The following is a 23,680-nucleotide window of genomic DNA, read 5'->3' as shown; positions in this document are numbered from 1 at the left end:
CGGCGCGGCTGGCGGCAAGAGGGAAGTTAGAGTCACGGAACCAACGCGGTTGGCAAAGACGTGTGAGATCATCAAGTTCAGCCTTTACCCCAGGACTGCTAAGTCCACCACTAAGTTGGGTTTTGTCCTGCCTGAACCCGATCACTGGTGCAGTTAGTGCCATTGCACGTAGCTGTCTGATCTTAACTTGGCTCTGACAGGACCACCGCGTCTTTTGCTGGGTTTTTGGTTCACGTAAGGGTACACCTGTCATTGAGATTACGGACGTCGTAAAGAAGAGGGTACAAATTGCTTTTAACGAGATTATATCCCATGTCATAACCTGTTTTCATATCTGCTGCCTCATCCAAGCAGCGTGGTATATAGACTGGGAGAGAGAACTTCAATTTCTCAGCTATGACACCTGGGCTTTACCAGCCTTCAGATTGTCCCTGACTAGCCAAATTAAGTGTCCAAATTCTGAAGAAAGGGAGTAGATAATCTGTGGGTATGTCACCCCAGTTGATGCAAAAGGTTGTGTTCTGGACACAGCACCCACACATCGCATGTTGTGACACTAGTGAATTAAATGTATAGTTGCAATATAGGATATGTTACTGCAAAATGGAAATAATTTGAAGTAGTTACTTGATATTTGATTCTTAGCAGGTATTTTATATTTCCTTTTCAAAGTAGCATCAGTTCTTTGCACTGAGGATGGTTTTTATTTGCTCTGGAAGATAGAACTTTGAAGAGTCACTTCTATGGAAGTGACTTTTCAAAGAACTACCTGAAATGAGGATGGAGTGAGGATGTGGCTGGTACTTCCAAATAATAAGTGGTAAGACAAGAGGAAACAGCCTCAAGCTGTGCCAGGAGAGGTTTAGAGTTGATACTAGGAAAAACTTCTTCACTGAAAGGGTAGTCAGGCATTGGAACAGACTTCCCAGGGAAGTGGTAGAATCACCGTCCGTGGAAGTGTTCAGAAACTGTGTAGATGAGACTCTTAGTGACATGGTTTTGTGATGGACGTAGCAATTCTGGTGTAAAGGTTGGACTTGATGATCTTAAAGGTCTTTTCCAATCTAGTTGGTTCTGTTTCCTTCTTCTGTAGTATTAATAAACCCCTATGAATTGCCATACATAGACATGGATAATCTTAATACTGTCTCAGGTTTCCTTTTTCTGTGGATGAGTATGGAAAACCGCTGGATAGTTTTCCTGTATTTGATTTGGACTTTTCATGGAGGCAAAGGATTTATGCCATGACTCCTATTGACAACGGAGGAGTGATAAGTTAGGATTTTAAAACTGCAGTTGAAGACATGATTTGCTGCTTAGTACATCTTCTAATGGCAATAGGTCTTTGCTTCAAGGCAGTATTGTCACTCACAGAGGCATAACTTCATTTAGAAAGGCTACACTTTAAGGAGTTTTGTTCATTTCTGCTACACTAGTATAGGCAAAAGTGCAAGCTCAGCATATGTGGAAAATTTGGTGTCTTTCACAAGATATTTCTTTTTAGAGTGTTTGTGATTATCCTTTACCTAAAATACTTTTTCAGGCTTATTTGCTTGTTTTCATGCAGATTGGGAAGACACTGTGCTGTTACTGGAAAATTTTAATAAATTCATGTTCTCCATTATAGCTCAGTGGATGACCTGTCTTTCATTTCAGGCAATGGAGGCCAGTCAGTGCTAGCTAGTCTGAATGATGTCATGCAGGTAGTGGAGAAGCCAGGTTTCTCCTGTTCATCCTCATCTAGCAACATACAGAGTTGTGTTCGTGTCTTTGAATTCTGGAGTTCACAGATAGTGTGCTGTGCCAAATATCCATCCTGCTGGGGCGTCCATCCACCACTGGATACAGTGGTGAGTTTGGGCTGTTTGAACTCTTGCAGAACTAGATCCAAATTTGGATCATTCCTGTCATCTGGATTCTGGAATTTCAGGTGGCATGCCTTGAGTATTATTTGATGGTTTTGAAATACAACGTTCTTAAACTGCCTGTAATAATTAACGTTATATGGACCCAGGCTGATATGTGGCAACAGGTTATTATTCTGATCTGGAGATCAGAAGAATCATTTTACAGTCTTGTTCAGTTTGATGGAAGGGTGTATAAGTTCTCAAAAAGTAATCAATTATTTTGGTGCAGTGACCTTTGTTGTAAAGGGAAATAAATCACTCAGAAGACTGGTCCATAGGGAGCCCAGGTGATCAGTGGAGCAAGTATAGTGGCCGGAGGACAGAAAGCTGGACTAAAAAAACCTAAGACATTGGTCTTAGAGCCCAACAGGGAAGTTCTGATGAAAAAATAAAGGTCCTGTAACAGAGCTTTTCCTGAATAGCATGGACCTGTTATGACGAAAGTCTTTTATGTTTTCTGTGTAATACAGAGTTAAGAGGGTGGTACTTGTACAGTTGGGGTTATTAGGTTATTGTGTAAACTTCCATAGAATTGACACCATTTCAAAGTCTTTGGGAGATCATAACATTTCTACTAAAAAGTTATTCTCAAGAGAATAGAAGTATTTTGTAAAGGAGACTAAGTCCTGTGCTGTTGTATTCACATTAATAACTAAAAACTGGCAGGCATAGTGTGAATGTCCAGTGGGCCTTATAACTACACCAGTGCCAAGAGCAGAGTGTGATGGCTTCCTGCTGCTTTCCCTTTTTCTCCCAACAGCAGCAAATATTTGGAGAAGACCATTTAGAGCCTGGTTCTTTGTTTTTAGCATTCACCTGGTTCCTTGAACAGAGAACTATTAACTTACTTTTTATGTTGAATTTTCTGCCTGTTTAGTAAACAAACAGCACTGGCTTACTTTTGAGCCAGAGTCTGTATAAAAGGAGGAACAAGGGAGAGGAAGACCACCCTTGTTAGGTACAATGCCTGGTAAAAGCATCTTGTAAATCCACCCTAAGAAGATGTGAAAGTTATCTGCTGTATTCCACTGCATTACCAAGTGCAGTGTCCTGCATAATTCAGAGAATGAAGATGCAAGCTCTAAGAGCAACAGATGAAAATAAAAGACTTGTACAAATAAAGCTGCATTTTGTGGCTGCTTTATGTGACTGCAGAAATAAAGCAGGAGAGATGCGAAGTCAGAGCTGTCCTAGAAAAATGAGTATATGGCTCAGTTACACATTAGCTATGACACTGAAGCAGCCAAGAATTACATTGTAAATGGTAATTTATAATTGCAAATTTTTGGCTTATGCTTATTATTTGGCAATTGTTTCTAAGTATTCTCCTAACATTTATTTAAGGGTGGAGAATTTGTCAGAAGGAACTGGGAAGTGCTTGGAGTCCCTCACATGTGAGGTACTCCAGACTTTAGGCATATGCTTTATGCTCTGCAGAAAGGGCTGGCTTAGGAAGTCATGACAATGAATGCTGCAGCTCTAGAGAATAGTTTCTTCTGAAAGATGATAGTTTGGTAAAAACTGTTGAAAACCACCTATTTCTCATATAATGCAAAGCAACAATGAAGACTGAGAAACCAAATTAAAGGGATTCATAATTTTGAAACATCTGAGTGTCAAACACATTAGGACTTTTTGAGGTCTGGCTGATGAACAGCCTTGTGGTGTTGTTTACATGTAAAATCCTAGTAGCATAGGTAGTAATTGATAGGATACTTTCAGTTTCAAAACTGCCATGTAGTATGTTAGTAGCATGGCAGCATACCTGTGTTTGGCAGCCAATGAAGAAGCATAGGTGCATATTAGAATGGTAAGTAAATTCCAAGATTGGAAAACATGATATAAACTTAACAAGCAAATTCTCAGTTTCAGTATTTTTCAGAAATTATTTGGGTCAAATGCTACCCCAGAAGAGGTGCATGATGTATTATTTCAAAGTGTCAATAGAAGCAAATTCAAAGTTGATATTATTTTGGACAGTAAAGTTTTCTTTAAGTCATAGAATAGTTAGGGTTGGAAAGGACCTTAAAATCATCTAGTTCCACCCCTCCTGTCATGAGCAGGGACATCTCGCACTAAACTATGTCGCCCAAGGCTCTGTCCAGTCTGGCCTTGAACACCGCCAGGGTTGGAGCATTCACAACTTCCTTGAGCAACGCATTTCAGTGCCTCACCACCCTCACTGTAAAGAGCTTCTTCCTTATAGCTAACCTGAACTTCCCCTGTTTAAGTTTAAACCTGTTACCGCTTGTCCTATTGCTACAGTCCCTAATGAAGAGTCCCTTTCCAGCATCCTAGTAGGCCCCCTTCAGATACTGGAAGGCTGCTATGAGGTCTCCACACAGCCTTCTCCAGGCTGAACAGCCTCAACTTTCTCAGCCTGTCTTCATACGGGAGGTGCTCCAGCCCCCTTATCATCCTCGTGGCCCTCCTCTGGACTTGCTCCAGCAGCTCCATGTCTTTCTTATGTTGAGGACACCAGAACTGTACACAATACTCCAAGTGAGGTCTCACAAGAGCAGAGTAGAGGGGCAGGATCACCTCCTTTGACCTGCTGGTCACGCTTCTTTTGATGCAGCCCAGGGTACGGTTGGCTTTCTGGGCTGCAAGTTTACACTGCTGGCTCATGTCAAGCTTGTCATCAACCAACACCCCCAAGTCCTTCTCCGCAGGGCTGCTCTGAATCTCTTCTCTGCCCAGCCTGTAGCTGTGCCTGGGCTTGCCCCAACCCAGACGTAGGACCTTGCACTTGTCTTGGTTGAACTTCATGAGGTTGGCATTGGCCCACCTCACAAGCGTGTCCTTTCTGGAGCTACCCACATCGGCAAATGACCATTAGTGGCTGAAAATGACCTGAATCTGCCTCTGTCCCCTATGAATCAGCTGCTCGCATCAGCTGAGCTCCTGGCTCCTGGGCAAGTCCTGTGAAGGACTTGAGTCTCCCCTGGTGGCTCTCACCGCTCAGAACCAAGACTTATCTTTCTGTTTTCACTAACTGGTGTAATAGTCTGTTTTGTCAGTTACTGTTTCACATAAATTTTGCAGTGTTAATTTTTTAAGGCCTGAAGAATCAGTGTAATTCCTTCTTCGCTAATCTTCTAGGGCTGTTTTTTGATTGGGAATCATGGGATGTCAGAAAGTGAACTGTTTGTTGAATTTATAGCCAGTAATTTCTAGTCATCTTCCTGAAAACATGATTAGAACTGGACCATTACCTTTAAATGACATGTTTATGGCAACTTTTTCATACAGTTGTAGTTTATTTTCTTCAATTTATGTTGCTTAACATTTCTACCAGCTGGAGTAATTTTCTTCGTCTTTTGGGCAATTCTGTTGTTTTGGATGGCTGGTTCCTTTGCTAAGCTCTTTATTAACTCCCCGAGAATTTTTTATGCCACTTCTAAGTTCATGAATGAGGTAGCTTTGGTGCTTTCATTTAAAGGAGTGCTCTTTATAGACAGTCTTGCGCAGTGTCAGAAAAAACATCTTTTGTTTAGGCAATGCAGACATGGTTCAATGCCTTCTCTGTTTTTTCTGTTTTCACTTCAGTGGCAAATTGTTCTTACAATGTTTTCTTAATTCCTCTCCCTACCCCCAAAGCTAGTTGCTAATTTGAAAATACAGCCAGCTCTTCCCTCTTTAATGTCGTATTTTACTTTAGAGTGTCCTGACTCTAGCCTTTTTTTTTTGTTCGTTTTTTGGTTTTATTCTTCTCCTTTTTGACAAGTTCAGTGGGTCTGTGATGTGTCTCCAATGTAAAAAAATATGTTGTTCAGCAGTAGCACTGATTTTCCCATATAAGGAAACCTTCTGCCAATTATATTTATACAAAGATACTTCTCTGGAAAAAAGTTACCTATCCTATATCTTCAGTATGTTTATGAAGTGTATACACTATATACTTCAAAATCTTAGATTTTGATTTTACAGTGAGTACAGAAAATAACCAGAGTAATCAATGCTTCTTTCAGGACAGAGGAATCATAGAATGGTTTTTGATGGAAGGTAACTTAAAGATCATCTGGTTTCAACCTCCCTGCTATAGGCAGGGACACCTTTCACTAGACAAGGTTGCTCAAAGGCCCATCCAACCTGGCTTTGAACTCTGCCAGGGATGGGGCAGCCACAGCTCCTCTGAGCAAAGATGTTGGAGAGGATTGGTCCCAATATTGACCCCTGAGGAACACCACTCGTCACTGATCTCCACTTGAACATCGAGCTGTTGACTGTAACCCTTTGAGTGTGATCATCCAGCCAATGCTTTATGCACTGAATGGTCCATCAAATGCATGTCTCCAATTTAGAGACAAGAGTGTCCTGCAGGACAGTGTCAAATGCCTTGCACAAGTCCAGGTAGATGTGAGGTCAGTACCCAAAGGAGTGTCTTTATTCAGCGTGTAGAATATATGGCGTGTGCTTTTTGAACATTATTTAATGTTTTTGTCAGAGCTGTATTGGTTTTGTCTAAAGCATTTTGCTTAACTGAACTTAATCTAGTCCAAAGTTGCATTTATGTTTAGATTAATTGAGGGGCAGGAATATCTTTGTACCTAGAATGGTATGGTCTTGATCATGGGTTCAGACTGATGGTTGCTTCTGTCTCTGAAATAATAAGCAGTAATTTATCCGTTTCTATTAGGTGTTTGGTCAGCTATGTCATTGCAAAGGCATTAGGTAAGTCATCTGACTATCCCTTGTGGCAAGTACTGCCTGTGATTTATATGTGGTAGTTGACAACTTGACAGCATTTTTGTGAAGCCATTGCTATTTTTTTATTTTTATTTTTATTTTTATTTTTTTTATGTATCGAGTTTGATCCATCTGGTGGTGTTGTTAGCTTGCTATTTTTCAAAATAATCTCAGATCCTTTTAAACTGAAACCCAAAGAGCTTTACAGTAAACTTTTTTTTTGAAGTTTTAATCCAAATAAGGCCAATTTCATTTTTACGCTTAGCTGTTCCTATAGGAAATAACACATCAATGATGTTTTATCAACTACAGAAATAAAATGTAGAAAAGAAAAATTCTGATTGAATCTTAGATATGCAAATCACATACTGCAGCGAGCCATTTGCTGCAATATGTTTTTGCTGAGGCCCAGTAAAATGTACTATTACAGGAACAGCCTAAGTGAAAAAGCCAGGTAGAATGTATGAGCACTTAAAAATTTATGACTTCTAAATTCACTACAAAATTAGCACGTTGTCTTTAAGCAAAGGTTCTTTGGCGTCCAATATTTTGCATCCACAGAGATTCTTTCTACTTCTTTCATATTTAAAAAGATTTTTTTTACATTGGCAGAAGTAAATGTAAACTTTCCAGTTGGTAATGAGTCTTCTTTTATCCCAGTGCCCCAAATTATGTCCCTTTTTTAGGAGAAAAAAAATGTTATAATGTGCTTATTCCCTTTTACATGCCTAGTTCAACTGTTAGTGAAGTAAATGTTAGCTTTTTGGTGTCCAGTGAATGTAAAGAAAGACCATTGGAAACTCCAAACCCAGTGGTAACTGTTTTGCTTGTGGCAGTGTCTTCCATAATTAGGAAATCAGCAAGCTTTCGAAAACGTGGAAACATTATTCCAGAGGCAGGACAGTATAGTCAGAAAAAGTAAACATCTGTGTGCCACTGGTAATGATTTTAATGTGTTTCACTAGTACTGCCCAGTAAATTTATGGAAGAAAAGGACAGAGCATAACATGATCTACATTATCTTTTAAGATAAAGTAGTAGCTTGTTGTTCAGAAGCTGTAATATCACAGAGAGAGAGGAGATCTGGGTAAAACTTTATATAGGACTTTTGGTTCTAGTTTGTATTGGTTTGGTTTTCGCTGGCTATGGAGCAAATATCGATACTTTGGGGTTATCTGACAGATCTACAGTGAATGGTGAAATGAAGGCATTTTACTGCTATCAAATGAGACACCCTGTAATAACTTAACTGGCATTGAACACTTCTTGACAACCACTGATTGCAACATAGTTTGATAAATATTCAACCCATTGCATCAGTTAAATACTTCTACCATTCCTCAATTAGCTCTCCCACCCTTGTAGCATCCTGGAATGCTCAAGAATGGATGAATAGTTTAAGTATGCCAATAGAGAATTACTTGACCTAACCCCCCTCTTTTTTATTTTTTTTTAAGTCATTGCATTGTGAATTGTATTTAGTTTACTATAATAAATTATAACTACTTTTAATGTGCTTTTTATGTCTTCGTCTACATTGACTTCGTTAAAGGATGGAGTATCCAAAAATCAAAAGAGGTGGTGTGAGTCATGAGATAACTGGTCTTGAAAATAGGTGCTGAGAGAAGATGAGCAGGTCGAAGTGGGTCAGGTCATTATTAAAAACTAACACTGCTAAAAAGTGAGTGGTGGCTGGCGTACTGGTCTGAGGACCATGTTATTAAATATAATGCTTTTTGGGGGAATATTTATATTTTATAAGCTATTTGTAATTTACAACCAAGCAGAGAAAAAGATGGAAAAGGACTGTGAAAACCATTTGGGGGGCATGGGGGCGATCAATTTCCCAACATCAGTCAAGATGATGTGAACTTGAAAAAGGTAAATAAAGTGAAGGCAAAAATATGTATCTAGCTTGTCAGGAAAACCTGGTTTTGATAATAGAGTAGCTTGTGAGGCTGAGGTTTAAAGCTTTATTTGAATAAAGGGACATCCCCACCAGACACTCAATTTAATTTAAGTACCTGCCTATTTTATATTTTCCCCATCCGCAAAGTCCCTCCTCCTTTTTTCTTTGGCTTCACATAAGATAGGCAAGTTTCACAAGGCTAAGCAAGTTTTGCAAGGTTTAACAAGTTATCACATTATTTACATTGTTTGTTTTTCATAGAACTACAAGCCTTTTGTAAGATTCTGTACTTTTTCACTGTTCTCAGCAATTTGTATATTTTTTGGAAAGGACACAGTCTTATTTTGTTGCACACAGCTTTTGGTCTCAGACTTAAACTACTGTTCACCTTTACCTTTACATTTGAAAGAAAGGAACTATTAAGCAAACGCTTAACTGTGATTACTTTTTAAGCTGCTTTTTTTTTTTCTATGAGAAAAAGTTATTTTCAAATATTTATTTATTTATGCATCCACCAATTTAAAGGTTACAGCCATATAAAAACGAATGAAGAACATGTGCTAGAAAGCTTACCGGTTTTCTAGTTGTAGCTGTTGCTCCAATAAAAGATGTTATCTTAAAAGCTTTGCCTTGCAAGAATGAAATTCCTATTCTGTTGGTGTTTATAACCTAAATGTTTCATGTGCAGTAGTCCTAGGTGAGAATAACCCTCAAAAAAAAAATTCAGGGCTAAATGAAGAAAATAGCTATGGTTTTATATTTCTGAAAGTGAAATAAGGTTTAAAAAGTGTATGGTTTCGTTTTGTTTTCAGTTATTAGTAACTGTTAACTATTAAAGAAACTTTTCTGATTCAGGGTAATTTTGACTGGTAGTCACAAATGTCTGTGGTATTATTTGGAAAAATGTCTTCTTATATTCCTGATAAAGTGGCTGTTTATCATGATGGACAACTGTCTTACTGAGCATGTACGCTCTGTGAATGACATATGGGTCATTTTCTGAGTTCCCTTGGTACTACAGTAGAATCTAGAGATCCTGCTTTGCTGAACATTATATAAAGTCATACTACTTAGGTTACTACTGTCTTTTCTAGTTAGTATATATACTGCTTAAAGGGAAGAGAAATTAAATACTCATTTCCCTTTGTACATAGGCAGTTGAAAGAAAGAAGTAAGAAGTGAGTTGCCTGGTGTGAACTTGGAAGTATCATAATCTAAAACCAAGCCTGTATTTTCTGATTCCCAATCCAGTTGTAATCTCTCAGCTGTAAATCTCTCAGGTTTCTTTTCTGGCATATTGGAAATGTTCAGCTGTATCAGAGTGATAGGGCATTTATGATTGGAAAGTTTTTTATTTTTATGAAGTCAGCTGAATCAAATAAAAAAATAAAAACCAGAAGGTATATAAGAAAAACTATATTGAAAATAAGAAAAGATCATTATTGTGTCACACTCTAGTAAGCTAGTTCTTAAAGGGCACATAAAAATATTAGTATTTATCTGGAAATAATTTTTTTTTTGTTTTGTTTTTTTCCAGAATGGTCAGTGTTGTTGTTTGTTTTTCACACTTGCTCAGAAGTCATTGGTCTTTATCTAATCACTGGTTTATGTTGGCTTGGTTTGCTGAGTTTTTACTTCATTTACTTAGATTTTTTATTTTTCTTTTTAGCTGTGCTATGCATTACTTTTTCATGTGTGGTGGCATCATTAGGATTCAAAATTTTTTTTCTTGGTGCCTAGTCCATGAGCTTTAGGTTCATTGAAAAGTATCAAAGCTGCATACCCTAGGAAATTTTTCAGGGTCAAGTGTATTATTGCTTGTGCTGCTGCAGAGTCCCAATGTACTGACAGGCTAAGATGCTATTTATAGCTGCTTCTTTGAAAATGTTGTAAATATTCCTTCTACTAGTTGTGACATACAGTAGTTGTTTTGGCTGTTTGCATTAGGTAGTTGCTTCCAGTAGCTTAGTTCAGATCAAGTAGTCAAGCTAGACAGATGCTGAATGCTTTTAGTTCTCATCTTTTGGCAAATTTAAAATGTCAGTAAATGCTCTCTTTTATGTTGTTTATTGTGGCTAATGATGTGTTTGGGGCTTTTTTTCAGATCATGCTAGTGAAAGCATCCATCAACTGAAATATGCCTTGGAGGACAGACAGTTTGGAAAGGGTGAAGGTGAAGCTGGATTTGACCAGTCCTCTGTGAACAAGGGCAGTGATGATGTGGACACGAGTAATGATGGTAGTGGGAATGCAGCCTGGCAGCAACTGCAGCACAGTCACGCTGGTAAGATTACTGTGAAAGCAAATAGTTTAAAAATAGTCAGAAATTATACTAATTTCAATGGGAAAAAAAGTAAATATTTTTGTTATAATGTTTTTTATCTCTTCCTAGTTAATCAACTTAAAATTTTATTGCAACATCAAGAAAGAATGGAAAGTGAAGTCTCTCCATCAGGGAGGAAGAGGTCGTTCTGTGTATGTTTATTCTTATTTCTTTTGTGTTGTTTAAATGAATGGCATGCATTATGAGATCAGTTTTCTGGTATCCAGAAAAAAAAAAATGCACAGGAGATTCCTGAGGCTATGGCCAGAACTTGGCATGCTTATGACCGTAGTGGGGAAAAAAACGGAATCTATAATGCAGGATTTGGGCTTTTTTCCTCTTTTGTTGACTATGCTGTGTGGGTCACAGTCCGCATTGCTTTCAGCTTTCTCATATTTTCTCATATTTTTCCATCAAGAGTTCTTTTTTTTTTTTTTTTTCCTTTGGGTAACAGTTGGGATTGACTACAAATTTCTGTAGAAGCAGCATCTGTCTTCCCTTGACTGTGCTATATGTAGCTTCATAGTTGTAACTATGCTTTTTCTTTAGAGGATTAGGGATGTTCATGTGAGAACAGGTTTTGTAGCTCTCTGCTAAAATGCAGTGGTCTGTATCAAAGTTAGTTTACACCCTTACATGGTCTTCTTGGGTTTAGCCTTCTTGCAGGAGAACTGCACCAAAGTATGTGCAATGCACAGTTCAGTTCCTGAGCGACTGCTAGATACTAGTATCCTTATAGGAAAATAATTCAAAGGCATTATTCTTTTTGTGGCCTCCACTGACTATTTTTGGTTTATACTAAGCAAGACAAGCAGCTCTTTGCTGTCAAAGTTGAGGTAGCAGCAGAATAATCTAAAGCTGCTGTTCCTGCTGTGTTGCCTTGAACCTGTGTAATGAGCCTAGCTCTACTGTTCTGGCATTCAGAAATTTTATTTAAAGTTCGACTTTTCTAAGTGTTCTAAAATCCATGAGTTTAAACTGGTTGTCCTGCCAGGTACTTTTGGCTCGCAATGGTGCAGGATGGAATTAGTGTTTCGTAGCTCAAGGGAATGGCGCATCATTGGTTGATCTTGACATGACATGAATCAGTATCAGTTTTTATTTAGGAGGAAAAACATCTTTTAATCCGTCTTTGTCAAAGGTTTCTACTGATATTGAGGAAATTTTAGTAGAGTGGAAAAATTCAGAAAATGGGATACTTTTTCTCAGAAACATGTGATAGTGCTTTCATGGAGTGGATTAAAGGATGGAGAAATAAACTGAGAAAAGATGGGAATTTACTGTTTTCATAGGGCATTGTCCCATTTCTTTCTTTTGAAGTTTCCAGTGAGAGGGATTCTGTGAAGTGGTGGCCTTAGTCTCCTTTTTAGCTGTCCTTCATCTGCTTGCTAACCAGGATGTGAAAGTGTTCTGAAGACAGACCAAGTGTAAAGCTCAAAAAATGTAGAAGTACAAAAGTATGCATACATCAGAAAAAAAACCCAAACCCTTATAAAACACAAGCTTGACTGGTGGTTTGCTGGACTCTGCAGAAATGCTTTCTGTATAAGAAGAATCAGTTTCCCCAGAGGTCAAGGAAAGCAAACTCAGACTATGAGTAACTTTAACCTTTTGTTTTGAATTACGATGAAATACCTGATAACTACTGAATAGTAGTCAGGACACATGCAGTCATGTGTCTATAGCTAAATAAAATATTTCACATGAAGTATACTGTTTAATAAACTTCATGATATTTCACATGTATAAATAATATTGTCTTAAAATTCCTTTCTCTTGCTTGTTGATAAAAATTGCAATAGACATCAAATGAGTATGTTTTTTTTCTTTGATTACACCTAGGTTATTGGGCAGAAATTTTCCTTTTGCTCTCTACCTCATCACCTGAGGTCAAGGCCCAGTAAGATTGCTTTATACAACAACTGCAGTTCTACAAGCTGAGTCTTTGCTAACTGAACTGCATCTAGCCTGGGTTCCTGACATTTGTTGGAGCTGGAGTTCCTGTGCTGATTTCCATTGTTTCTTGCCAGTTTACAGGGCAGCAGATTTAAGACTACCACTAGGAGAGTCTCTGATTCTGCTGTTTAGAGGTTTGAAATTTGAGGCATTCTGGAAATGCACAAGTTGGACCAAATTATTTGGGATGTTAGCATAGTCCACCACTAAACCATGTCACTAAGGGCCTCATATGCATGTTTTCTGAATGCTTCCAGTAATGGTGATTCCACCACTTCTCTTGGAAACCTGTTCCAATACCTGATCACCCTTTTGGTGAAGAAATTTTTCCTAATATCCAGATCTTGTAGGATCAAAGAGAGGCTGTAGTTTTCAGGAAACAATTTGATTTATGACTTTAAGGGCATTTTAGTAATAGTTGCTTACATTCTTTATCTGTACTGTATTCTTAGGTGTAAAGGCTGTAAAGCTGTAGAAACTGTGGTTTTCACATTTTGTAAAAAGTCTAATCCCTGTTTAAATCTTACTGGGCAAGACAGAGATGTAGTTGTTCATTGTAATTGAATAGGCAAGGATTCCCGTATTACCTTTTTCAACTAGTTATTTGTGAGGCTGTCAAAAATGTTGCCTGTTTATAGGGTCTTCAGAAAGGTTTTTTTAGACTGTCTTTTTAAAATACCAATAATCAAGTTCTTTGATAAATGTAGTATCTATTACACACCTTCCTGTGTTTCTTTGGAGGTATTAAAATTGCAGACATAGTTGTGTTTCTGTAGCAATTGTTAATAAACAGAGGAGTTGCCTTTGCACACCAGAACTCATTAAAATTCAAGGGATTTTTATATTCATTTCACAGAGAAGAAAACCCTCCTTTACATTTGTCAAAAATGGAAGATGCACTTAAATAGCAGTATGAATTTCATTTACAGATCGGTTTGCGGATATGCTTTAATCCCACTTTATGGATGTGCGTTATCAAGCAGCTGTACATTTTGACAGGAGTGACATGCTTACTTTTTGTATTGAAGAATTTTTCTTGATCTAGTACTTGGTGACTTTTTGTTAAGTATACATAGTATTCTATATGCAAGCAACATCTTACTGCAGTAAATGGAAAACTGGAAAGTAACACGTGCTATTCTTCACTTCCTCCAGAAACCCCCAGAAGCTGCAACTGGAGACTTACCAGCCCTTTCTGATCTTGTTCCTATAATCAATGATCAGTCACAGTACATTAACCATTTAGAAGCAGAAGTGAAGTTTTGCAAGGTATTAGACAACATTATTTTATCCCCTAGACCCCTGATCCCCTAAATAGGAAGAATTGCTTTAAAAACAGCTTGCACTTAATCTCTAGATTGATTGTTATGATGACCAAAACGGAGCCAAATGCAGTTCAGTAGATACTCAGCCTTGTGATGTGTCTTGGCACCTGTGTACTGTTTAAAGATCTTTAAAGACATCTTTATGTCCTATCACAAATAAAAAGTTTGTTTTAATAAAGAAATTATATGGAAATTCAAGCTACAAAAATATGAAATCTGTCTTGAGTATTCATATTTTCTCTAAACGAGTTAAAATAATTGAAAATACTTGTCTAGACTTTTGGTCTCAAGATGTAGTTAAATGTTGATAGTGTCTCAAGAGGCCTTTTACATGCAGTTCCTGTATCCAATAGGAGGAATTGTCTGGGATGAAAAATCGAGTACAAGTAGTTGTACTTGAAAATGAGGAACTTCATCAGAAACTGAAATTCTTAACTGTGGAACGTAAGTTGAGAGAACAGACTCTTCTAGATGCCTCAGTAAGTTTTTATTTTTCTGTTGCTTTAATTAGTTCTAGATTCTTTTTAAGGAAGGCTATATAAATGGTTATCCAGAAACTGAATTTAGTCAAAATTTAATGAAAGTGTGTAAATATGGATTTCTGTGGATATCATTATCGTAGGTTACCAACCTAATGAAGTTGTTTATTGGTTGTTATATTCTACTGTAATGAAAATTCTAAGGTTCAGTACATATATAATTAACATTTGTTTAAAAAAACAACCCTACATAACTGAAGCATTAATAATTTTATTTTAGGCAAATACTGAGAATTCTTGGACTGTGGGTGGTAATGAGTGTAGCATGCATCAGCCTGTCACCTCATCACCAGCACGTAACAGAGATCAGGCTTTTGCTACATCAGCTTTTGGAGAAATAGAAAAATGGCACGTAGAACTGGTTGGTATTAACTTTCTTTGCAAAACCTTTCTGTGCTTTGTTGTTGCTGCAGATATTCTTGATTTTTTTTTTTAATTACTTTTTTTTCCCCTCTTAATTAATGGGGTAGTATTGCTGTATTTTGGGAAAATCATTGTTAACTGAAAGTTCTGATGTTTTTTATCCATGTTCATGTGTGTACTGTGGAATTTAAAGAATACTTAAGTTCTTCAAGGTAATTATATGTATTTATTATTTTTTCCCAGTAAAATATTTTTGTTGGTTTTGTGCATTTTGTGCATCATCAAGAACTGAAAACCTCTCCAGTGTTCCCTAACACCTGCAGTTGTTTAAAAGCTAGTTTTTACAGTAATTGCACTTTTACTTTTTCTGGTATATTTAAAGGAAGAGAATCATATTGATTATGACTTTTTTCCTAAGCATCATAGCTAAATTTCTGGTGCTTTGTCTGGTTTGTTATCACCATCATATTTAACATCGGTGTGGTTGATTTATCTAGCTAGTTCTTCACCAGGTATCTCACTGTATTGTAAATAAATAGCCTGTCTACTTGAAGTTCTTCAAAATTCCTCTTTTATTTCTGATTACTTGTGGTAAAGTAAGAGCAAACTCAGGACAAGGTTATAAATTTTTGTAAATCATTCTAGAGGGCTGCAGTTGGAGCTGAAGCAATTTACTGTGTGAGGATCTGGCAAGATGTATAGAAATAAAATGGGAGGGTTGTTCATTTCGTAGACTTTTACAAGGTGAAATATTTAGATTTCTCTGACATTAGTGCTTCAAAAAGGTTATACCTTTAGGGGAAAAGAATGAATGTGGCTAATGTCTAAGTTGATTTGTAAAGATAATATTATAAAGAAAGTAAAAGACACTTCTTTCCTCCTATCTTTTCTAAAGGAGAAACTAAAATTTCTTCATCAAGAAAAACTCAATATCCTTGAAGCTCAAATACAGTCTCTAAGGTGAACTGTTTATTTTTTTTCCTTAAAGTTATTGCTAATTAATTATTACTTCATAACGTCATGAACCACTCCTAATTGCAATTTAAGCAAGAGAATGCTTGGCTGTATGTTGTGTTTTCTGATAGTGTCCCTGAAAGCTGGTTTTACATGAAGTTTTCTCAAATATAAACATAGCAAAATTGAATGTACTGCTATTATATAGCAGCGTTGGCAATATATAAAATCTATAAATTCAATTGAAATATTGTGTTTATAGAAACTAAAACTTGCTATAGAATGTCTTTATCTTTTTTACCCTTTGTCTGTGCAGAAACATCATGTTTGTTAAGGTCGACAAAGAAAAAGAAGTTAAAATTTTAGCTTGTGTGAACTCTTCCATAATTAGCTTGCTTCTGCTAGCATTTTATATTGCAAGTTCTGGAAATCATAAGCATCAAACTAGTTCAGGCCACATAATAATTTTTGAGCAGGCAAGCATTGTTTTGAAGCATGGAGGCAGAATCTTAAATTTCAGCTGCAGAATCCAATTTATTTGGGTTTGTTTTTTTTTTTTCCCTATTTGGCTTGACATATTATATATACTCAAATAAATATTGGAGGCTAAAATAGCCTGAAAATTGCCACAACTACATTATTTAGCCTCTTGATTTTTCCTAAGGGGCATGATCTTTTGAACTCATAAGTTCTGCAAAGCACTTGAGTTATTTGCTTAAATTTTAATTAAATTGAGAAATTATATTGCTTTCAGTTGGACTATCCTTGGTTTTAATTTTAAGCATGAATTTAAGTAGAACCCGCTGGTTTCTGTCCAGATTTCCCAACAATAGCTCTGTTGTACCATGACTGTATGAGGATGTACAGAGCAAATTCTGTTCAGGTTATAGTGGTTTATATTTAATAGACCAACTACTAAAATTGGAAAAAGTGCACAGAAGATTTCCCAGATGGAAATAAGCATGCATGCAGTGTATATATCATGTGCACAGTAAATCCAATGCAACCAGAATGTGTCAGACTTACTATGTGTATGCTGCCCAGATGGCCTGCATAACAAACCAAAAGCTTTGGATTCATTGCAAATTTGTCAAATTGATCTATATGTGCACAGTGTGCGTTTGTCTGGTACTTCCTGATGTCAGCATTCCTATCGCTTGCGCTCTCCTCGGTCTGACAGATGCTTGGAAATTCTGGAGAAAATTCTTCAGAGCACGTGGTAAAAAATTAGGAGACATAAAAAAATTACCCTGGTTTTGTGATGTGGTTGAGCTGAAGTTTGTGTGTATCACTGGATCATAGCGTATGTGTTGAGTACATCTGGATTTTGCCTAGGGAGCATAGTGGGTTCTTACTTTACTTAATATTCTAACTTTACAGTTAATTTGAGAGTATAGAAGAAATAGGAAGTTAGTGATATTATTAGTAAGAACAACAAAACAAATATTAGATAGGGTCCTGAAATATTTACACAGCTGATAGTGTTTCTTGCTAATGAATCTATTACTCTGTTCAGACAATGTGTAAGCTTACAAGTTTTTAATCTAGTAACTTTCTGTGTAACTTGACTATTTTCTGATACTACAGAAGGAAGGAACAAATTAATATAATTTTGTCTATTAACAATTTTGATTGGGCAGTTGAACTATTATTTCTCTGTTAAAGTCTTCCTCTTCCTACTGAAAGGTGTAAAATAATGTTCATTAGAGGGATTTTTACAGTTCTTTTTAGGTAACATCTGTAATTGTATTTTACTTATAACTTGCAGAAATGTTTGATTGCACAAATAATATTTTTTATGTCTTCTTTCTAGAAAAGACCTTTCAGAATCTCAGAAGACATGCAAAGATTTGGAAGGAAGGCTGAAACATCAGCAGTCACTTGTTTCAGCCACAAATCCTAACTGGATTGGTGGTCTGTGTCTGAAATGTGCACAACACGAAGCAGTTCTTGCAGACACTCATTCTAATATTCACATCCAGACCATTGAGAGGGTAACAAAGTAGGTTTAGGGGGGTATTTACTTTCTTATTGAAAGTACAGTTGCTTTCATTAAACCCTAGCTCTCTATATGTTTTGTTGGATTCATAGAGAGATGTGCACTTATGCAACAATGGACTCCCAAGTTGAAGTTATCATGCTAAAATCAGTGGCTGAATATGAGTGTGGGTCCCAACCACTTTGCAGTCCTTGGTAGTTTTGATACTTATTTCAACTGGAAAAGAGTGTTAGTCATTATACTGTAATTATGATACCTTGGACTGTCTAGATAATCAGACTGTTGATAGTCTGTTTCCCGTGTTTTTGTAGGAAATAAACCTTTCACTGTGTCATAACAAATATTATGGAAGTCTGTGCATTTTGATTGATTATTTCCTGCAAAAGTTCCTTATCTTTCTGTAGTTGAACGTTTTTCTTCTTATTCTTACATTTGGGGAACTTTTAGGATACATAAGCAGTTTAATTTTTCTTATCCCCTCCCCCTCCCCGAATTTGCTTACTAGGACAGGTTTTTGGATAGGATGCATTGTTCCTACCTAAATACAATAAGAAAGGGGAAATAAGAAATAGGAAGTTCCTTTGGATGAAAATAAATAAAATTATTTGCTGCAGCCTTATTTTATTTGTAGTTTTTATCTAAATGATTTATAAAAAAGGTTGTATAGCCTGAAAATATATATATGTGTGTGTGTGTGTATATATGTGTATATAAAATTCAGAAACCCCAACAGCATTAAGATGTGTTTTTTCTTCAGAAATTCTACTGGTAAATCATCTTCAAAACATCTCTCAATTTCTGCTTGCTAGTACTAATGGTAGGATCCTGCAGCTTCCTCAGAGTTTCTTAAACAGACATCTATTTACTGTCAGCTATCAGAAGCTTCTTAGGGTTCCTAAAGCTTTAGAATGAGCTTGCTGGAGATGAGGTGGTGGGTCAATTAGAAGCAAAAAAACTGAAGGGATGTAGTACATATTGTCTGTCAAATGGATATTATCTGTAAGCATTAGATGGCTGTTGCCAGGATTTATGTGTTTTTCTGTTGTCAGGTTCAAGATTTTTCTGGGAAAGCTCTCTGTTGCTGAAAAGTCATGTTTCAAAATCTACTTTTGTAAGAAAAGTATTTGTCATAGACACTGGAAAATATGAACACATCAGTACATTCTTGTCATCTTGTATTATAGTGTAGTTTGAAATAAAGTATTTGAGCTATCCTATTTATCTTGCTTAAACCATTATTTCAGTCTGAGATTTAATAAAATCTGAAAGCTACATCTTCCGGTGATGAAGTTTATTAATAAAAAAAGTGTTTCGGTAGGGATTTTCAAAAGAATTCTGTTAAAATACTGAAATGAAATTTCAAAATGTGACAGTTCTCTAGCAAATCCAACTGTGTTGTTTTTGTACAGAACGTGAAAAAAAAAAAACCCAAAACCAACACAACAGCTTGCAGCCAGAATCTCTACTTGCACCTAAACCACAGACAATTATACTTTTAATTTAAAAGCTTTCAACATACGAAAATAATGAAAAGGTGAAGTTAATTATTACGGTTTTACTGACTGTGCTTCACCATTTGCTCTAGTTCTAAATTTCTTAGTGAACAAAGGTTCAGAGGGGTTGTAGAATCCAGAAGTCTTACTGTTTAATTTCCAGTTTGCAGCAAAGGGCTATTTATTTGTTTTCATTTGATATGCTTAGTGATCTGAATTACTTTTTGAACCTAGCCCTTCCTTTTTTTTCTCACCATTTGACATTTAATTAGGAATTAAATAATAACATATTGCTCCCATCTATTTTTTCAGAAACATGCCTTTGTTTTGGTTTTGGTGTTTGTTTGGTTTTGGTGGTCGGTTTTAGCATGGATCTCCATTTTGTAATGCAAACGGAATGTTGCTCAGCTGAAACATATGACTTGAGCTCTGCTGTCATTACTGTCAGTTTTACTAATAGTCCACCCTCCTTAAGTGAAGGACTGATCAACAAGCAAAACATATTTTTAATACTGCCTAGGTAGCAGTATGCTATCTTTCACTTTTAATACATGCTGGCTTTACCACCCTTATGTCTTTTCCCTGTTAACATTTTATATTTGATATACCTGTTAGGTTTTTTTTCTCTTGAGAAAAGATATAGAAGAAATATCTGTTTTTTCTTTATATGCAGAGAAAGAGATGACTTGATGGATGCGTTTGTTTCATTGAGGCAAAACATGAAAGAGATGCAGCAAAGAGAATCTAATGCTTGTGAGCAAGTTAAGTATGCTGTGCAAATGGCAGAAGAGGCCAATTTAGTGAAAACAAAGGTAAATTCATCAAGAAATGAGAGCTTTTCAGTATTTAGATCTACCACAAATATTGATCAGTTTTCATGCTAATGAGCGAATACATATATAAGACCTTTGTCGCATGTTGATATGATGTATTAGATTTAAAAGGATTGCACGATTTGACCATTTCTGAGCTACAACATGAACTCTGAGTTCTTAAATTCTCATTAAGGCTGTGTTGCATTCTTAGGCCATCATTTAAGTTCTGACCTATTTTTGCTACTAGGTGATAGAAATTGAATGGCAGAATTTTCAGAGGCATTCATGTCACGTAGGAAGATAATTCTCGTATCAAATTTCTGAGCTACACTGGAAAGAGTACTTAATGCTTACAAACAACTCTTTTGCATCAATGAGTGTAGTGCAAGAACTGATTAGCTGACAGAACTCTTTGAAGATGAGAATTCCTGTCTGATGCTACCTGCAGGAAACTTTTGGTGCTATGCAAATAATAACGATAAAACCAGTTTTGATTTTATGCTTGTGTTAGTCCTAGTTACTTTATATGATCAACTAATCTTGACCTAAATTATTTTCCTGATATTTAGTGACATCTACTGTATTATTAGTGAATTACTAAGGAATTGAGAGAGTTATTTTTTGTTTGGTTTTGTTTGTTTAAAATGAAATGCTGTTGGTTTTAATAGTGGGCAAGGTTTATATACTTGTTCTATTGATCAAATTGGTATTATTTATCCAATGCTGCAAGACTGTGTGTGTAGGGTCTTTAACTATAAAGTTAAAGGGTGGAGGGAAACAATGAAATTTGGAAAGTTTATATGCTTTTTAAATTTAACTTCAGAATATTACAGCTCCTTGTTTTTTATTGAAGAGAGAAAGAATCCTTCTGAGCCCACTGTTCACCTGTAACATTCTGTTCCTGAAAGGTTAAGTTTTTAAATTGCTTATTTGTTAACTTTCGTAGGGTGGGTTCTACAGTTGTTCAGTAGAAATGTTATTCACTTACTGCTATTGAAAACTGCACAAAATACTTTCCTTTTCTGTGTAATAAAGTGAAATTATCTGATCTTCCTGTTTTTTCATTTGGTGTAGGAAATCTTTATTTTAATAATTAAAAAAAATTACCTATAAACTCTTTCTCAGTTTAGCTCATGTTTGAGATATGGCCTAAGAATAAAGCTTAGTAAGATGAGTTAGTAGAACCTTTAATAAAATGGCTGTTTCTACCTATACTACTTCTGCTACATAAAGAAAACAGCTCTGTAGGGTCTCTACTGGCCACTCTCTTCACTGCAGAAAGGAAATGTGGACTGCTGTTCTTATATGAGAATGAATAGTAGTGTGATTTCCCATGTTCAAAAACTGTTGTAAAATAAAGGAACAGGAAGTAATCTCTAACTTATGCTGCATTAATTTAGATTTTTTTTTTTACATGTAATGGTATTGCTCTTGGTAAGTCCTATTCTACTCTTAAGTCTCTTTCTTTGTTATTATCATGGAATTCAATAGAACAGGCCACATAAGAAAAAGTGAAGAGTTAACATATTGGGCTTCCAAATGCTATAATTGCAGTTTCATCACCCTGTTGACAGTCTAACCTCAGGTGCTTATCACTTGAAACCACCATTTTTTCTTGTCTTATGGATGTCTCTGGTTTGTGGCCTCTTGCCTATTTTGTAGAGCAAGGAGGAGATCTGGTAAAGGTAAACTTCCATAGTTAAAGCAAATCCAGGAATGTATTTTCAGTATAAATGGAAGAGTAACTTTCTCAACTGTTCATTATGTAGACAAAACAAGACTACCTTGGTGAGGGATAGGAAAGAGACCCTGAGGAGGATCCCACAGAATTGACATAAATCTGATGGAGACTGTTAGAGCATTCTTTAAAAATTATGGTTTAATTTGCTTCCCTCATGAACAGCCCAACACAGAGGAAATTGCATATAGGAGTTTTGCTTTGAGTAAAAGAGAAATAAGCAGTTTAAAAAGACTATTTTGAAAATAAAGGGTAGTAAGGTAGGATTCCTAGAAGGAGATTACTTTAGCTTCCTTGAAATAGAATATGCTGAATATCAGTGGAGTGATTAAATGAAATCTAGTTTACTCGTGCACTAGCAAGCTGCCTTAAGGGTGCTTTGAATACTTCAATTTAGTTTTAATGGAGTAGTGCATTTCTGATTTAAACTGACATAATACTCAACTGCTATCCCTTTGGCAGGGATACATAGGCATAAATTATTGTTCAGGGGTGGGTTTTTTCTGTAGCTTTTTTAGAAGATAGTGTCTACTGTGCTTCTTGCATATAAACTTATATTTTTTCTATTTTGATAGAAAACACATCGATTACCTATGTTTTAGCACTTCAAATTAAGCAGGACATTTGTGAGTTTTTAGTAGAATTAATCTTCTTTATTTGACAAACCTGAAACTAAACTAAAATAGAAATTGTTTCTTTGTGTCTTTACTTACTTTTTCCAGGTTTCTTCTTAGCCTTCTGCACTTAGTAATTGACTTTAGCGGGAGAACAAGTGAAGTGCATACATTACTTGTTTAATTTCCTTCATCTATGCAGTTATTCAGTAACGAATGCAGTTATGCAGTAACCACAGTGTTTGCAAGGAGTCAAATATTGGAGGCTGATTCTAGTGATGTAAAAATCAGGAATTTTAAATGCAAGCCAGATATTCATCTTAGTTTTGGAAGAACAGCTACTTATTTGGAAAATATGCCTTGGAAAATGCTTCCATCTTTGCCATGGCTGCTAAAATAAATTAGACTTCTAAATTACAGTAGGGAATGTATATACATACAAACACATACATCTGTTTTCAATTTGTTAGTCCCATTCTGGATGTTAACATAGTAGGGTATGGATAAGCATCATAATAACTATGTAAAAAACCAAACTGCATCATTTCTAACAGCAAATTGGTTTCTCTTAAGGCATTAGATACATACTGTTTGTTTAGAAATTTTAGGATTCTTCCATCTAAAAAATAGGGTTTTTTTCTAGGCTGTTGTCCAGTGTGAGCAGCTGAAAAGTGAGATGGAACGGCAGAAGAATCGTCTTGAAAAGGAATTAGCTGCCCAGCTAAATAAGATGACCGATGAAAAAGAGGCACTGCGGGAAGAAATGAAGAAGGAAAAGGAAGACTTGACAGCAATGGTATGAGTTGGTTTTTATTTCCAGTTGTGTATTACGAGCGTATTGTCCTCAAACTTTCTGTTTGCTTGTCTTTCATTTTGTTTCAGTTTTAATTTTGAGACCTCAGTAAATCACTTCCATTATTGCTTTAAAGCAGAGGTAGATAAGTGATCCTATGAGTTTGAACAACTGGATTTTATGCTATGTCGCTAGGTACATAGTAAATTGTTGATGTTGTACACTTTATTTTAGTTTGTGTATTTTCTAATGCACTTTGTCAA

General features: G+C 36.2%; 1 protein-coding gene across 1 annotated transcript; it reads left to right on the top strand.

The window, feature by feature from the left end:
• Positions 1 to 10,609: 10,609 nt before the first annotated feature.
• SDCCAG8 (serologically defined colon cancer antigen 8) lies at positions 10,610 to 23,426 on the top strand (the record flags this gene model as incomplete). The annotated part of the gene is made up of 9 exons (XM_010016406.1): positions 10,610 to 10,789; positions 10,898 to 10,980; positions 13,940 to 14,053; positions 14,463 to 14,588; positions 14,869 to 15,009; positions 15,907 to 15,971; positions 17,779 to 17,967; positions 20,131 to 20,269; positions 23,268 to 23,426. Coding segments are annotated over 9 exons (1,196 nt in total), but the record flags the coding sequence as incomplete, so codon positions are not given.
• Between the last annotated feature and the right edge of the window lie 254 nt (positions 23,427 to 23,680).

The sequence above is a fragment of the Nestor notabilis genome, unplaced genomic scaffold (genome assembly GCF_000696875.1).
Source record: "Nestor notabilis isolate BGI_N333 unplaced genomic scaffold, ASM69687v1 scaffold13336, whole genome shotgun sequence".
Classification (NCBI taxonomy): domain Eukaryota; kingdom Metazoa; phylum Chordata; class Aves; order Psittaciformes; family Psittacidae; genus Nestor; species Nestor notabilis.
Note: the sequence above shows the minus strand (reverse complement) of the source record. Positions and strands in the feature narration are given on the sequence as shown.